General features: G+C 44.0%; 1 protein-coding gene across 3 annotated transcripts in view; it reads right to left on the bottom strand.

Annotated features, from left to right (window-relative positions):
• Positions 1-18,216, bottom strand: part of USP33 (ubiquitin specific peptidase 33) — a 185,595-nt gene that overhangs the window by 96,665 nt on the left and 70,714 nt on the right. For 2 of the 3 annotated variants that reach the window (XM_085882453.1, XM_085882452.1), the window contains exons 9-12: positions 16,739-16,817; positions 12,835-13,041; positions 3,991-4,222; positions 3,591-3,746 (exon numbers count right to left, since the gene is read on the bottom strand). In XM_085882453.1, coding sequence (XP_085738579.1) covers positions 3,591-3,746; positions 3,991-4,222; positions 12,835-13,041; positions 16,739-16,817 — 674 coding nt within the window. The remainder of the gene's footprint in view (positions 1-3,590; positions 3,747-3,990; positions 4,223-12,834; positions 13,042-16,738; positions 16,818-18,216) is intronic. The other variant, XM_085882454.1, reaches the window with a different exon arrangement.

Raw genomic sequence — 18,216 nt, 5'->3', positions numbered from 1 at the left:
TTCCAATTAATTACCCGGATATTGCATCCACTACGAACCCCTTACGTGAAGCAAGATGGAGGGTCAATAAAGAAAAGACGAAGCGAAACGGGCAGAGTTCACATGCAAGCACTTTATTACGCGACACACGGAAAGCACGTATATACAGCCATACACAAGAAGCAAATGCAAGAAGAAAAGCAGTTAAAACCGACTACGCGTACACACGGCAACACTTATACAGTTTTACTTCACAGACGGCGCCAACACACATTTACACAAAAGCAAAGGAAAGAAGCCACCCTCACAGACAAGGAGGCAGACAGGCCCGTAGGCCAAATGTGTGCGTGACCTGGAGGAGCGGTCAGGTCCGCGAGACCGGGGAGGTCTTACCCGCGTCCTCGTGACGCGTTGGCGGGCAAGCCACAAATGTGGCCACGCCACTGTGCCCCGACTCCGTGCCCCTTGGCGGGTTTCGTTGGCATGACGTTTGGGGTGGGGTGGGAACGGGGCCCCCTTTTGCACTATCTCAGCGTGGGGGAAAGGGGGAGGGAGTGGCTGGCTGGCTTGGGTCCCACGACGAGACGAGCGATCCCCCACACCGAAACCTCGTCGCCGACCGCCGTCCTTCTTGCCTTGGACCTGAGCTCCCTTGCTTGCAGTTCCACCGCGCGCACTCAACTCTGCCAACGCACCGCTCCTTGTCCCCAAGAGCAACCTCTCGACCACACTCTCCAAGCAACTCCAAAACCCAACTCTCCTTCTTTTCGCCTTGCGCTCGCCTTCTTATAGGCGGCAGGAGCAGCCAAAATGCAAATTTTAGGATCAGAACGCGATTGGAGGTGGGGCCACGCCGCCCCCCCCCCCGGTCAGCCATTGGTCGGGCAGAAATGGGCGTGAACCTCTCCTGATCCTAAAATTTGCATATACGGACTTCACATACACACGCTTGGAGGCGGGGTCAAGCCACCCCTCGCTCGCCAATTGGATGGAGGAGAAGTGGGCGTGAAGCGTTTCTGATCCGAATTTTCCCCTCGGAAAGGCCGTCATTCACGCTCGCGGCTCGGTGCGTTCGGCACCAATCACCAAACGGGCCCGAGACAGCCCGACGTTCAGTGTTCACGGGTGGTGCGGGAATGGCTGTAGAAGCGATGATGTGGGATGAATTCGTGAAGGTAAAGGCGAAGGTGGTGGAGGGTCTTCTGTGGTGAGGGTTGGCGTTGTGGTTGTTGTCTGCGGGTTGGAGCGTGGTTGTATTTGGTGACGATGGCTGGCGTGGTGGTTAAGGTGGTTGTTGTGTGATGGCGGTTGAGACGTGGTTGATTCAAAATAACGACAGAAAAGAAAAAATGGCTAACTCAAAGCGTCGCAGCCCGGATAAATCACAGAAATTCCCTCGAAACAACGGGTTTGGGCTAACTACACGTGTACCTATGAAGATGTCTCACCTGAGGGCCCTTTATGGTGTAATGCGAATTTCCACAGCCGTAACAATATATATATATATATATATATATATATATATATATATATATATATATATATATATATATATATATATATATATATATATATATATATATATCTTCTTCTTCCTCTTTCGGCTGCTCCCGTTCGGGGTCGCCACAGCGGATCATCCGTATGATCCGCATCGTGATTTGGCACATGTTTTACGCCGGATGCCCTTCCTGACGCAACCCTGGTCGCCTCTTACGACACAGGGATATGGTACACCTATTTTAACCGGGGTATACACCGGCCCAGTATACTGGTACTCATTTCGCCGACCTCGGAAGGATGACAGGCTGAGTCAACCCCCTGGTGTATTAATTCAGTGTCCCAACGGGGCTTGAACTCAGGACCTCTTGGATCCCAAGCCGCTGCCCTAACCACTGCGCCAACACCAGGCTCATATATATATATATATATATATATATATATATATATATATATATATATATATATATATATATATATATATATATATATATATATATATATATATATCACGGGTTGAGAGACATAATATTGTAACTGCATTTTTGGCGGGGTTGAATAAAATGGCTCATGTCTTTCAACACCATATTTCGTGGGTTGAGAGACATAATGTTGTAACTGAAAATTTCCCATTTCCTGCAAATCGCTAATGAAAGATAAATATGGTGTTGAAAGACATGAGAGCCATTTTATTCGGTTTCACCAGAAATGCAGTTACCACATTATGTCTCTTAACCCGTGATATATATATATATATATATATATACATATATATATATATATACATATATATATATATATATACATATATATATATATATATATATATATATATATATATATATATATATATATATATATATATATATATATATATATATATATATATATATATATATATATATATAGAGTTGTAAGCCTGGTGTTGGCGCAGTGGTTGCGGTCACGGCTTGGGATCCAATCGGTCCTGAGTTCAAGCCCCGTTGGCCGCTTGAATTAATACACACCAGGAGGTTGACTCAGCCTGTCATCCTTCCGAGGTCGGCGAAGTGAGTACCAGTGTACTGGGCCCGGTATGCCCCAGTTAGAATAGGTATACCATATCCCTGAGTCGTAAGAGGCGACCAGGGTTGCGTCAGGAAGGGCATCCGGCGTAAAAACGAAGCCAAATCACTATGCGGATCATACGGATGATCCGCTGTGGCGACCCCAACGGGAGCAGCCGAAAGAAGAAGAAGAAGAAGATACACAACAAGAGTTGTAATTTGTTTGTCCATCGATAGAATCAGCCCCACCGGTAGTAACCCCATTATATTGCATACCGTTGGAATTCTCTTTGCAAATGGAGATGCAAGAAACATTTTCAAACCTACAGGGTAGGGGGTTGAGGGTGGGGGAAGACCCCAATTCTCTCTATATAAATGTGTATCGTGTTGCACCACTCGGTGCTGGGCAGTGTTACAAATCATCTTCAAATATCTGTACTCTAAATTCCTTCCACACAAGGTGCGGGTACCTCTGCTCATTCAAATGTAAATGTCTGCAACTTGCCTGAATCCTGGGAATGGAACGTTTTGCCACCCCCACCATATTCACGATTTGAGTCAGCTAAACATCCAATTATTCTCTGAAATGAAAAATTACTTTAGGAGGTGATGTTTTGCATCTGCTCGTGATGAGTTTAACACCATGGTAGAACACTGTGCTGGGATCAAAAAGTCAACTCACAATGGATGAAGTTCATTGAAGAAAATAAAGATGATGTAAGTAACATTACACAAATACATTTTGTAAATTGTATAATACATATATATATATATATATATATATATATATATATATATATATATATATATATATATATATATTATACAGGTATGGGTGACAGATCCTTTTGGATGACCCTCAGGTGCAATACATTGCAAATTTAGATTCATTAAATAGCCTCAAAGCCTGGTTAACATCTGGAAGCAATGAAATGCATTCAAATGTCAACAGGCATCAAGGACATTGCATGAATGTAAATGCACAATGACCATCTCAACAAAAAGAAAAACAAACAATCCAACATTGACTCTGGAAAGAGGTAAGTGAAAATGAAGGGAGAGCAGTACCCTTCTTTTGTGCGAGAGGGTGTGGGGAACGGATGGGAATCGCCCGTGGTGGGCTGCTGGAGAGTTTTGGTTGCAGGCCCGAAAGAGAGTCCGCAAGCAGCGAGTTAGATGTGCGTTTCAATATGTACACATAGTGTTCATGGTCGGCCACTGCCTCTGTCATGTAGGTGTCAGGACAAGACAAAAGGGAAATGGATAGGCCATTAAAGAAGAAAAGCAGGAAAGATCACAGTGAAAAAGCCCTCCACCATTTTGAATTGTGATGTGGGCAATGGGAGGGGTGGGGAAGAAAAAAGCAATTTAACACGTTCATTGAATTTGAGTTCTTAACCTTAAAAGCTAACTTGGATCACTGACAAAATAATTATGAAGATGATCTGCTGAACAAATGAAGTCTCACCAGTGTGCCAAGAACTGGTTGCAGCAGGGCAATGATTCACAGATGCATCCCCTACATCTAATGAGTCCACTGCAGCACCCTCAGTATTATGTTCAGCAGATATACTCTCGGAACCAGATTGCTGCAGACGTCGCTTGCGCTCCCATGACCGACCATCACGCTCTCCTACATCATCTCGAAGCATAATTTCTGTCTCGTTTGGGTCCTCCAGAACTGAGACACGCTCACGCACCTGAAGCCAGACAAAGTCTCATTAACATGCAATTAGGTTCACCATAGAATCCCAGCAGAACTGTGCAAAACAAGCTGGGTTTTAAAAAAAGACATGTTTAAAGGCCAAGTTACAATGGACAAACAGCCTTAACATTCTATAACTATAGCATAAAGGCTTTAGCTACAGATTTTGCACATGAAGTACTTGCTTGCATTCCTTTAAAATGCCAAATATAAAAATAAAGGAAGCTAGATTGACTTTTCCCATGAAGACTAATTTATTAAATCAATGATTAAAAAAAGACAGAAACATTACATATTGACACATGAATACACACAGCATATGCTAACTTCAATTAGACTCAATTATTGGTTTCTATGAGAGACTGATATAGCCTGGTGTTGGCTTAGCGGTAAAGGTGGCTGGCTTGGAACCTTAGGATTCTGAGCTCGAGCCCGTCTCTCGTTGAATTAACACCAGGTGGGGTTGGCTCAGTCTTTCATCCTTCAGAGGTTGCCAAAATGAGTACCAGCATACTGGGTAATAACGATTCAGGGTAACCTGCGTCGGAGTGGCGACCCGTCGAGGACTGTACTCCTTGCCAATGAAACTGCCTCGACAGCTCTATGTGCCTTTATGGCAAGAAACGAATGGTGTTATTATTTTGAGAGGCTCATGGAAGAGTTTGTGTGTATTTATAAGATGAAGGAGGGATATGTTGGAAGGCATTATACTATTTTTAGAAAGAGTTGAGGGGCAATTGGAGACCAAAGACAAACAAATATTTATAAGAGATTTGAACCTGAGTTCCCTGTATAATGAGCCAGGGGTTCAGATGGGAATACTAACAGGCTAACCCAAGTTTTTATGATTATTATTAATTTGGTTTGCTTGTTGCATTGTTGCTGCAACTAGTCACACCCCCGAGGATTATGATTGGCGAGCCCCGCCTTCCTGGCTTCATGCCAGCAAGTCACGCCCCCGAGGCGTATGATTGGTGAGTGTGACGTGAGGGGAGTGGGTGGTATGATCGAAGGAAAGACAAGAGTCGTGAGAGGACCCTGTTGTGAGAGAAACGTGGTTGGGACAGAGGATCTTGCTTTGCTCTCCTCTCGGCACGATGAAATGGCTGTGCGATTCTCGTGTCATGCTGTAAATTTGCCCGCGTGCTGGGTAAGACGCGAGTCATTGATTGTTCGGCTGAGCCCTGAAGTGTGTACGTTTCTGAGGAGGGAAGCAGATCGTGCCTGGTGGCCTTATCACGGGGCCTCAGAGATAGTCTCGTCATGTGGTCGAGGAAGGTGGACGATCGTTGTGAGTGAACCTGTTGCAAGAGAGGAACATTTGGCATATACGTTCATGAGAAGAAGCCGCACGGCGGTTGGTGAGCCCTGGTGTTGAATACCGCCTCACGAATTACCTCATGTACGTTTCCCGCCCAAAGAGCGGCTCGGCGCCATTTTGTACGCATCTTCCCACGTCGGACAAAGCAGCTGGATCGCAAAGTTCAATAAAGACCATCTCTGGACAAAGCTAGGTGCCAGAATAAAGGGAGGATTTTCTTTTATTTTGTTTGCCCCTTGTCTGTATTAAAGTCTGTGAGTGGAGGCCCCTCGACTTTCGGCTTTAATTGACCTCACGTTTTATTATTACATTTTGAATTATTACCCTTGTCAATATTTCATCTATTTTCATCAAATCCCCGTGTTTCAGTTGCTGGTGTCCATGTATCTGTCGTGGGTTCGAGTATAAATCCCTTGTGCTGTGCATCCTTCTGTTCCGTCACGTGCATGCAGTGCCGCCCTTCCCCTCCCATGCGCGTGCCATAATCTCTGAGGATCACATGTTCGGCTCCTAAGGAAAACTGCTCGGCGATCCAGCCTGGTAGATGTCAACCGTCCGTCCACCGCAATTGGGTTGGGGGAATTAACCTAATGGCCACGGCCGTGACAATACTCATTTATTTTGAAGGTGAAAAACATGGGTGCACAAATACACTGGAAATTATATACATTTTTTTTTTTTTTTTTTTGAGGGTGAAAAACGGGGATGCGGTTGGCCATGGTTTATCCACCGGAAAATACTGTAGTTGAAATAACTCATTCATACAAATCACTGCAGCTTGGTGCAAATTCTACTTTAGCTTCCATGTCCAAGACAAGTTTGGTCTGCTATCGAAAACAATAAATCCATATTGTTGTAGGTGGGGGTGTTTGCATTTGTTTGTGCCCACTCCAGTTTCTTTATGTGACATAATCTGTCCGAAAAGGTTCAGGACCCCTTTTTCCACTGATCATCATGCAGGTTGTTGGAGAATCTTAGCGAAATTTATGAGTACTGTCTTGCATTGAATGAAAGAAAATTACTGATGTCAACACAAAAAAAAGTTTGATGTTTGGATCAAAAATATTTTACAATACTGTAAGACCCCGCCAACCGACAACCCCGACAATTTTACAATACTGTAAGACGCCGTCTGGCTTTGGAGGCCAACTTTGAAATGTGGCTTGCAAAGAGCGGTCATGGCTGAGAGCAAGACACAATCGTTTTAGTGACTGAACCTCTTTGAGAGGGTTGGTGAGAAAGTAGATAGGTGGATTTACAGTAAAGGAGAGAGATAGATATAGAGATAGAGATAGAGATAGAGATAGAGATAGAGATAGAGATAGATTTCTCAGGATTGAAAGACATGTTCCAAGTGTTTGACTGGTTTGCGATTTTTGTCAAGATCTGAGGAGAGGGAAGAGGCTGCTGCCTGTTTGCCAGAAGGATGAGGGATGTCATGGCAGAGAGTAAAGTCATCAGCAAAGAGATAAATAGGATTTTCCAGAGATTCAGAGAGATCATTGATGAAGATTAGGAATAGGACGGGGCCTAGAACACTGCCTTGGGTACTCCAGCCTTGACAGAGAGAGAGGAGAAGAAAGGGTTCCGTTGAAAGCCACACATTGGCTGCGAAAGTGGAGGAAGTCAGTAATCAGTAATCCAAGAGTAGAGTTCGCCTTGCGAGAGTAGAAGTAGCATGTCCGAGGTAGAGTGACCTGGTCTGAATCGAAATTGATCTGAGACAAGGCTGTTTGTGAAAAGGAATTATTTTATGTCAATTGCGATGATGGATTCAATGACCTTGCTGATGATTGGAAATATGCTGATTGGTCTGTAGTGAAGGGGATCCATTTTGCACCTTTTTATGTAATGCTGTGATGTTGGTTGATTTCCAAACAGATGGAAGATGACCTATGGTAAATGACAGGGTGAAAAGTGCAGAGAGAGGAAGTGCAACAGCAGCAGAGCAGGTTTTTAGGACACGTGAGCTGATGCCATCTGGTCCAGTTGCGGAGTAAATGTCGAGGGTTGCCAGAAACTCTTCTACCTTCTCAGGTACAAAGGACAGGATTGAGGAGCAATTGGGTATGACTGGGAAGGATGGGCACAGAGAGGGAGGGCTAAGGGACACAAGATTTTGAAGCAAAACAGAATTGAAGCATTCGGCCTTCTCACGAGCGGAGTCGAATGTGGTGCCATTTGAAGTGAGGGAAGGGAAGAAAGGGGAGCATACACCAGGGTCAGACTTGACAAGGTGCCACCATATTTTAGAGCAGGTTGACAAGTTTGAAAGTTCATTATTGAGATTGGACAGATGTTGTTTTCTGACTCTCTTGAGAGTAGACACACACTTGTTGCGGGTGTTGTGGAATGATCTAAGGTTGCGGTCAGTCGGATTTGCCTTCCAGGAAGAGAATGCAAGTTGTTTCAAAACAACTGCCTCACCACCAGAGTACCCCAATTGAAGACAACATGGAATTAATCTGTTCATAAGAGAGAGCAGGCTTCTGTGGAAGAATCCCCAGGCTGAATTAATATAATATCAACGGCGGTGGATGAAAGAGGCCAGTTCTGAAGTGCAATAAAAATGAAAAATAAAAATGCGAAATGAAATGGGGTAAAGCTCCAGGGATCTGTGGCATCCATGCTGAACTTCTCAAGGCTGGTGGAAATGCTGTACTCGTGTCGTTACATGCAGTTCTGTGCTCTGCTTGAAACACAGGCATCATCCCAACTGACTGGAATAGGGGCCTTGTTGTCCCTCTCTGGAAAGGGAAAGGGAAAAATAAAAATGAAATGCGAAACACGAATGTAGAAACAGGTCACATTTTATAAACTGCGAATGTCAAATCCGCGAATGTCAGGGTTTCACAGTGCAGTAAACGCTTCAATATATCGGTGAGTTTGAATATCGCCAATTTTGACCAATCGCAGGTCAGGTATTTGAGCATGCGCCAGAGCAGTGCGTCGCTGCGTCCACTTTCCGCCGGTACTCCAGGGGCCTCCGTCAGGCCATCCCCCAGGCAGATGCCTGGCCCATCCCCATCTCCGTGAGATGCGGATCAACCTGCTGCAACCACTAGGCACGTGGTTGGCCCATTGGCCTCCTCCACTCACGAGACTCCCCCGCTGAGAGAATCTGGTGAGCAGGATCAGCGTCAGGAAAATGAGCCACATGTCCATACCGCCGCAGCTGACGCTCACGGACGATGCAGGTAACAAATCTCATTCGAGTCTCTCTCAGCAACTGCTCGTTGGACACAAAGTCTGACCAGCGAGAGCCAAGGATTCTCCGAAGAGACCTGGTATCAAAGGAATAAGTCTCCGTCTCAGATCTCTCGTCAGAGTCCAAGTCTCGCATCCATAGAGCAGGACTGGAAGCACCAAGGACCTGAAGACTCAGACTTTCGTCCTCCCACACAGGTATGGCAATGCCACACCCCATTATCCAGTGAATCCATGACTCCCCAGGCCCGACCCAGACGTCTTTTGACCTCTGACTCACAGTTAGCAGAGACATGAATATCACTGCCAAGGTAAGTGAATCTCTCCACGACCTCAACATCCTCACCACAAACCGGTACATACAGGACAGCAGCATCCAAGATGTCATTGAAAGCCTGGATCTTAGTTTTGACCCAGGAAACCTGTAATCCCAGCAACTCCGACTCCTCATTCAGCACCTCGAGGGACCCAAAAAATATCTAAGGTCTCGATAAATAAAGGCCTCAATGATGTACCGCAGCTTGATCTCTCCGACATCCTCCCTAGAATCCAGTCCATACAAGAGCTGAAAAGTGTGGGGGCCAGTACACACCCCCTGACGAACTCCAGTAACAACTGGAAATAAGTCAGAGATGGTACCACCACATCTCACAGCACTCTCAGTACCATAGTTGAGTTCAGAAATTAGATCGATCAGTTTCGGTGGCACCCCATGAAGACCAACAATCCTCCAGAGGGCATCCCGATTCACTGAATTGAATGCTTTACAGAGATCAACATAGGCTGCAAGCAGACCCTGCCAAAACTCTCGTCTGCGTTTGGTGAGGACCCAAAGAGCAAGGGTACGGTCAATCGTTGACCTCTTTGGTGTAAAGCCTGACTGCTCTGGACGCTGATGCTCAAGCAGATGGTGGCGAACCCTATCAAGAATTATCTGAGTAAAGACCTTGCCCGACACTGAGAGCAGCGTCACCCCTCGGTAGTTGTTGTAGTCTTAGCGATCACCCTTCACTTTCCAGAGAGGGACAACAAGGCCCCTATTCCAGTCAGTTGGGATGATGCCTGTGTTTCAAGCAGAGCACAGAACTGCATGCAACGACATGAGTGCAGCATTTCCACCAGCCTTGAGAAGTTCAGCATGGATGCCACAGATCCCTGGAGCTTTACCCCATATCAATCGGTTCACCGCAGACTGTGTTTCCACAAGCGAAGGTGGACCACAGTTGATTGGAGGGTCAGCAACAGGGATTGCAACACCCCTGACGTCCAACTCGACAGATGGTGAATCAGCCTGGTGCAACCGCTCAAAGTAACCGGGCCAGCGGGCCTTCACTTCAGACTCCTCTTACAAGAGCCCACCACCCTCTGCTCCAAGTGCAGTACACCGAGGAATGGGCTTGGAAGAAAGCAATGCATGATTTCCCCTGTAAGCAGGAGGAGAATCACTTGACCACAGGTGATGCTCTACCCCCTCACAGATTCCTCGCACATAGGCCTCCTTGTCCACCCTTAGTGCACATCCAGTTTTATGCCTCAGCTCCATGAACAGCTCAGCTCTGCCATTCAGCCTGGCCCCGTGACTCTGGTGAATGGTATACAGTGTCCCTTGAGACAAAATTCTTCTTTTCCCTATGGTGAGTTCCAAGACATCCACCGGCAACATCAAGGACGGTGGTCTTGAGGGCACTCCACAACTCTTCAGGACCTCCCAAAGCACCCAGACCCCCCAAATCTCCACTAAGCTTGTTCGCAAACTCCTCAGCAACCCTCTCATCCTTGAGCTTGCCAACATCCAACCTAGGCTGGGATGGTACCGTTCTCCTGGATTTAAGGTGCAACTTCAGAGTTGTTACAACAAGTCGGTGGCCAGTATTGAGGAACTGAGCACTCCGGTAGACCCTGCAGTTCTGGATCCTCCTTCAGCGACCATCAACGAGGACACTGTCATCTCCTTTGCCACACCGCCAGCGTTGGAATACCAAGTCCAGCGATGAGCTTGTGGGAGCTGAAACCATGAACCGGCCAGCCTAAGTCCATGACTTCTTGCAAAGTCAAGGAACTTAGTGCTATTCTGGTTCATAGTTCCTGACCCATGAGGACCAACCCATGTCTCATAACCATCCCTATTAGTTCCAGTCGATGCATTGAAATCCCAAGCCTAGAAGTGTATCTCGTCTGGGGCACTGATCAACCAGAGATTCGAGCGTGGTGTGAAATGCATCCTTCACGGTGAGATCACTCACCTCAGTCAGAGCATAGACAGAGACCAGGGAAATGACACCTAAGGAGTGACAAATCCTTATTCTCATAATATGCTCGTTGACCGGTGTTACCTCAATTGTCATTGGAGTCCGCTTTTTGGACACAGCAACAGCAACTCCTTGGGCATGGTAACCATCACAGCGACCAGACCAATAGTAGGTGTCACCACCCACCATGATCTTGCCGCAATCCGGTCTCTGAACCTCAGAGAGTGCTGCAATACTGATGTCCAAACGCTTGAGCTCAGATGATAACAGAGACAGGTGATAATCCTCTCTTCGGGATAGAACATTCCAGGCACCCACCCGAAGGGACCGCCTCAGGTTAACCCAAGGAGACCGCCGTCTGGTGGACGGACACCTCAGCACCACTCCGACACACTCTCCCGCAATCTGACCCAAGAATGTTACCCCATGGTTTCCCTCCTATCATCAAAGGTTGGGGGTCCCGAAAGCTTTGCCCCAATCTTGTCATCCGGTGAGCTGCCCTGTGAAGGGAAGCCGCATAGGACGTACTCCCACGGAGTGGGTTTCAGATTTCTTTGCGTTTTTGTGTTTTGCGGAATGAAGGGTTTTACAGTCAGGTAAAACCATTTTTGCCAGTTTTGACCAATCGCAGGCAACCTCTTCATGTACCAAATTGGTTTTCGCGGGGCTTATCTTCGACCAATTGTGGTTTTTAAGTGGAGTAATGATGGATATCTCGCATTATGAGCCTTTTGTTGTTTCTCACGCACCGTAAGTCATGGCGCCGAAGCGTAAAATGATGGGACAAAGCAATTATTTTTATTTATTCCCTGCTTTGCGGAATTGCCAAATGATTTATAAAAGAAACACATCGACAGATTACAAAGGGAAACGATGGACGAAATTAATAGAAGAGGAATGGTGGGGGCTTTAGATACATTGCAGAAGGGAAGGGCCAAGTTGAAACTGCTTCTGAACGTTTAATCTGCTTCAACGCAGCAGAACACTTCATCGTAAGGCCGATTTATGTTGAGCTTACATGTTTATTTAAATTGTGATGTGTTTATTTTTGGCTACTGCTGACCTTCCTCTACATATTCTCGAAGCTCAGGAACCTAATCCCCTTATTACCATAGAAAATTGGTTTTAACTATGGCGGTTTTGAATATCGCGGCATTTTCCAGGAACGTAACCCCGTGATATGAAGGTTTATCGAGTACAATTAAAAGTAGCATGTTTTTTAATAAACAGCACGAGGTGTCATTATTTTGGAATCATGACCAGTGACACTAAAGTAAAAACACCCATGATGAAAAGACTGGGTGAAATAATTGCATCTTTGTAGTTTCTATACTCTTCACAGGTATTTGCATCCAATTATATTACAAAGCTCAATTACTGTTTAAAATACATAGCATCTCCACATTGAAAAACTGGGAGAGAGTAATGACAAGCGAGCTTCATCCAACCACATCCATGGATTTTTTCATTTTTGGATCGAAAACGGTCACAACAGATGAAAGTACACATGGGTGACAAGAGACAGCAAAAACAAATGCAATGGTTATGGGAACAAGAAGAGCCTTGAATTAATGGCAACAGAACCCAGCTTAGCCTTTCAACTGTGGGAATATTGCAATCAACACCATATTGCATGAATAAAAATACATGCAAATAAAAACAACATGAGAATATCCATCCAATGTGCACACATTTTCGTCATGACAGTTTAAAAACACAAAGATGACCTGGGGACTTCAAATTATTATTCAAGAGCACAAACCAACAGAAACTTATGTGTTTCCCAATGTTAAATTTCCACAATTCAGTGCAGATGTAGGTGTAACAAACCTCACTACTGATGCCTGAGTCACACGAGATTATCTCATCATCAGAAAATGCACGGCGAGGGTCAAAGAGCACAAGTTCGTCGATAGATTCCTGGCCCAAAATTTCCCCTTTAAAGCAGGCAACCACATTGCCCTCACTGTTGGTCTCGGTCTCTTTCAGCTCTTCGTGCAATTCATCCATGAGGCAACGAAGAAACTCCTGTGCATCCTAAACACAGGAATAACAAAGTGCTGGAAAAGCTTGTCACAAAAGTATTCCATAAAATCAATGCATTATACCATATGTCGAGGTATGAGAGGGCATTGAAAAAAATTAAACGGTAAAATGTGCACTCAAACCTGAAACTTTATCACTTTCAAAAGAAAGAATGACAATTGTTATCTCCACCACTGAAGGTAGCTGGAGGTTATGTTTTCATGCCTTGTCTATCTGTTTGGCTGTGAGCAGAATACCTCAAAAACTTTGATGGATTCGGCCAAAACTTGGTGGACAGTTTTGGTGTGTGACAAAGACAAATTAATTCGATTTTGGGTGAGATCTGACAAATTAATTCAGAACTCCAAGATACGAGAATTTTTTTTAATTTTTGAAGTGATTCTTCATAAATGAGAGACATAGCCAAAAACTATATACAGTACAGCATGATATTTCAAAAAGTTGCAAACAGGTTATGACAAAACGTGGTGGATGAGTTGGGTAGATAACAAGAACAAGCCGATTATATTTTGGTTCAGGTGCGGATGCAGATCCAGCCTTTCAGTAGGATACAAAATGTAAATTATTCAGCCTGACGGAGGTATGCTCTCTGCCGAGTGACGTTCTCGTTTATGACGTATTACTGCACAAGTTAAGTATTATCATATCTGTTAGCATTTGCAGATTTATTATCTGCTGCGGAAATGCAGATTACGGAACATTTTTGGTGCATTGAACCTCAACCTTTCTTGTCAACGAAGACAATTGTGTTACTGTATTGTAAACAAAATTGAATTGAATAATCCATGCAGATTTCATGAAGAATGAATGAGCCATTACAGAGATATAGCATTGAAATCAATGATTGAGAAGAAATTTTGATAAGACACTGGCAAGCATATGAATATCAGGAAATGTAATCGATATAATCACCATGTATAATCATAACACACGTACACATATACATACACGCAAGCGCACACACATTTTTTTTTTCCATAAAGCTACCTTATCGTAACACTAATCATTTATTGAACAATAACAGCTATCTCTCAGGCATTAAATCAACACTTAAAGGATGTTATAAATTATATTAATACTGAAACACCTTATATGTCAACCCCATAATAATAGTAAACATCAAAATATTGGTAAACCTAAAGGCAGAACTACAGTAAGTTATAAGTGATGGACAGCTGATTTTAACTGACTAAATCATCCTCCATTTCTCATTGAGATTTCGAGCCTTTCTGCTCAAAACATAAAGTTCAGAACCACAGCCGTGGTTCCACATCAGTAGGTCCACGACCTCAGCTGTGTCCAAACAGTCAGTGAATCAGGCAATGCGATCTCACTTTATAATTCTCAATCCATAGCTTGTAGTTTTCCTCCAGATGTTCACCTTCCTTGCTTGAGGTTCTCATGCATCATGCATTCATAATCCTTATTGCACAATATCTATATATAAAGTTGAAAGTGTGTCTGTTTCTCTGTGACCTATGCACGCGAAAAGTACTGGACTGATCCTCACCAAACTTCACATGCTGACAGAACATGTACCCGGGGGTGTCCCGATGTAAAAGAATTGTACTTCCGACTTCCGGTTTCCGAATTATGACGTCATCACCTGATTTCGTAACGTTAATTTTTCAAGTTCAGCCGATTGACATGGGGCCAACGCCATTTGCAATAGAATGAAAAAATAATGCTACAGTCAATTGAAGACTATGACTTCCGACTTCCCGGTTTCCGAATTATGACGTCATCATCTGATTGCGTAACGTTAATTTTTCAAGTTCAGCCGATTGACATGGGGCCAACGCCATTTGCAATAGAATGAAAAAATAATGCTTCAGTCAATTGAAGACAATGACTTCCGACTTCCCGGTTTCCGAATTATGACGTCATCACCTGATTGCGTAACGTTAATTTTTCAAGTTCAGCCGATTGACATGGGACCAACGGAATTTGCTAGAGAATGAGAATTAATTAAGTCGCAAATGATGACATGAAACCAGCCTCACATTGTTGAGGCATTATGGTTTTTTATCTGATGCGGCAATAAATCTTAACATTTTTGAACTCGAGTCTTCTGTATATGAAACATGGCGGGAAAATATAATATTATAGTGGTGATGAAAAAAAATAATAATGGTGGCAGCCTCTACAATTTCACAATTAACTGTGACATATACTCCTTCAGACCCGCCGTCATCCACGGGATTCCTGTGCGGAGCACGGGTATCCCTGCTAGTATTATATAACCATGTCATAGCCACCATGGTTTGAGTAATTTTATTGTAGCAGTTGAAGGGCTAGCGCAACAGACTTGAGTGGTCATGTGACATCCAAGAACATTTGTGACATTTGCCAAGTTTGAACAAAATCGGAACATGCATGTCCAAAAAATGGTTGGGGACACTTTTAAGTAACAAAATGGCCACCAGACCGCCATCTAGGAACTTAGCTCAAAAAACAATGATGTGCATATATAAGCCATCACACGTTATCTTTGTGCCAAGTTTGAACAAGATCGGTAAATGCATGTCTGAGAAATGTTTGATGACGTGTTCAACACCGGGGGGGGGGGGGAGGGGGTTACAACTATAATGGCCATGAGTCTACAGTCGGCCATCTTTGATAAGAATGCAAAATAAAGTGAGGTGCACGTGTATGCCATCATGTACTGTGGTTGTGCCAAGTTTGAACAGAATCTGACCATGCATGTTCGAGAAATGGTTGGGGACACGTCTAAGTAACAAAATGGCCGCCAGTCGGCCATCTTTGATCTGACCTCAAAAATAAATGATATGCGTATGGAAGGCATCATTCGTTATCTGTGCACAAAGTTTGACCAAGACCGGTAAATGCATATCCGAGAAATGGTTCAACGACGAGTTCAACATTGGGGTTTTTATTTTAACAACTAAAATGGCTGCCAGTCGGCCATCTTTGATCGCATCATGAAACAAAATTATGTGCATATCATGTGTTGTCCTTGTGCCAAGTATGAATGAAATTGGTCCATACATGTCCAAGATATGGTTGTGGACGCACGCATGTGAAAATCGACACCAAATCCAATAAGCCCCTGTTTCGGACAAAGTCCAATGGGAGCTAAAAAATCTGTAATTTCTTGTTTTGTGTGTTATAAGGCATCCATTCACCTTTATTCAAAGCTATTTCCATTCTGTGAAACAAGTTTGCACCCTCTGCAACTCAGAGTAATAAGATGACTCGTGTAAAGCTGAGGTGAAGGGACAGGCAAATGGGTAGCAATCAAGTAATTGGTACTTGTGAGGTTGATCTGGTGATTTCAGTGTTCCCATCTATCCTGGTGTCTGACCCGCAACACATTCGCGGAGACAAAATGCCTCTCAGCAAAAAAAAAAAAGTTCAGATTTATGCGAAATATGTGAAAAATCCTTCACAAAGTATGTAAATGTATGAAAATTATCATGGAGAGAGAGAGAGAGAGAGAGAGAGAGAGAGAGAGAGAGAGAGAGAGAGAGAGAGAGAGAGAGAGAGAGAGAGAGAGAGACAGAGAGAGAGAGAGAGAGAGAGAGAGAGAGAGAGAGAGAGAGAGAGAGAGAGAGAGAGAGAGAGAGAGAGAGAGACAGAGAGAGAGAGAGACAGAGAGAGAGAGAGAGACAGAGAGACAGAGAGACAGAGAGACAGAGAGACAGAGAGACAGAGATTATAATCACACCTGTTGGGAATAGCCACGAAACATTGGGTTCACAAGCTTGATGCTGTGTGCCAGTGAAGTGGGTACCAGGTAGCTTGGCCTGTAAATACATTTTGCTTTAGAAATCAACAGCAAATCAAATTACTTAGTCACATCAGACTTTTGTTCCACATAAATGAGTGAGTTTGAATGTTTATCTTTCTGCCCCATGAAGGCAGACTACAAAATAAATATATTAGGTGTTTGCAGGACCAGATTCAAATCAAACTGTCTCACCTGTTCTAATCTTTGAACTGGAGCTTGAAATAATGACTTAATACATCAAGTCCAAACTAATTAAAGGCAATGATAATTTACTCCTTAAAACGAAAAAAAATGGTGGACATGATCAAAGACCATGAGTAAAAACAAAATACAATCGCCATTGATGAAATGCATCACTCCAATGCTTCAGTTCCCAGCAATGGCAGCTTTTCTTCTCCCCTCTTCTCAGAGTGACATACTTCCAAGGTGAGGGATGTTCCCAATTTGTCAGTTGCCATCAGTTGTTGTCCACATTTGTGTTGATTGTTGTTTCCTCTCCCAAATTGGTAAATCTGTTTTCATCCCCTCTCCTTCCATGATAAGTTTGTTTGTTTTTTTTTACACGTGATGGAGGCTCATAGTAGAGCGGAAGCAGAATGGAAGGGAACGACATGGAAAGGAGAAAACACCAACAGCAGAAGAGAGATCAAGGGCAGGGGGAGCTGTTAGGTGAACAATGGAAGTGAACAAGCTGCACACAAGCTGAATTAAACACAGGAAAGAGAGGAAGGGGAAAGCAGGAATGAAATACATAAGGAACAAACCAACACACAACTAACTAGAAGGGCACTCGGTATAGCGCATACCTCCGCCACGTAATGCCCGATTCACAGAACATATCGGGCCTAATATATTTTTGAAATATCATGCTATATATTGTTTTTGGCCCCATCTCTCAATGGTGAAGAATTACTTTAAAAATTAAATAATTCTCATATCCAGATCCAGATCTTCACCAAAATCGAAGCAATTCGTCCTTGTTACACACCCAACCTGTCCACAAAATTTCATCTGGATCTGTCCACAACTTTTTGAGATATCCCGCACACGAACAAACAAGACAGAAAGGGGTGAAAACATAACCTCCTTCACTCACATGAAGAGGTGAGGGAGGGGGGGGGGATCACAATAACCTGGAAAAAGGGAGTGCTTAGAAATGGGGTCATCTGGGGTGAAAAAAATCATGAGTATGGATTGGGGGTGACGTGAGGTCATGGTGAACAGTTATCTTGAAGCCCTAGATGAAAGAATGTGGCTGAACATATCGGAAGTTGTTTCCACAGATGAGAGAATAGAGGAAGAAATGAATGTAGGTGAGCAGTTAGCCTGGATTTTGGGAGTTTAACAAGGAGAGGGTTACTGGCAGGGCATGTATGCCCTGCAAATACCTGGGAGGAACAGAGCCAAAAGAGGGC

Source organism: Eptatretus burgeri, chromosome 5 (genome assembly GCF_056783735.1).
Source record: "Eptatretus burgeri isolate ZD-2024b chromosome 5, Ebu_testis_v1, whole genome shotgun sequence".
Lineage (NCBI taxonomy): Eukaryota > Metazoa > Chordata > Myxini > Myxiniformes > Myxinidae > Eptatretus > Eptatretus burgeri.
Note: the sequence above shows the minus strand (reverse complement) of the source record. Positions and strands in the feature narration are given on the sequence as shown.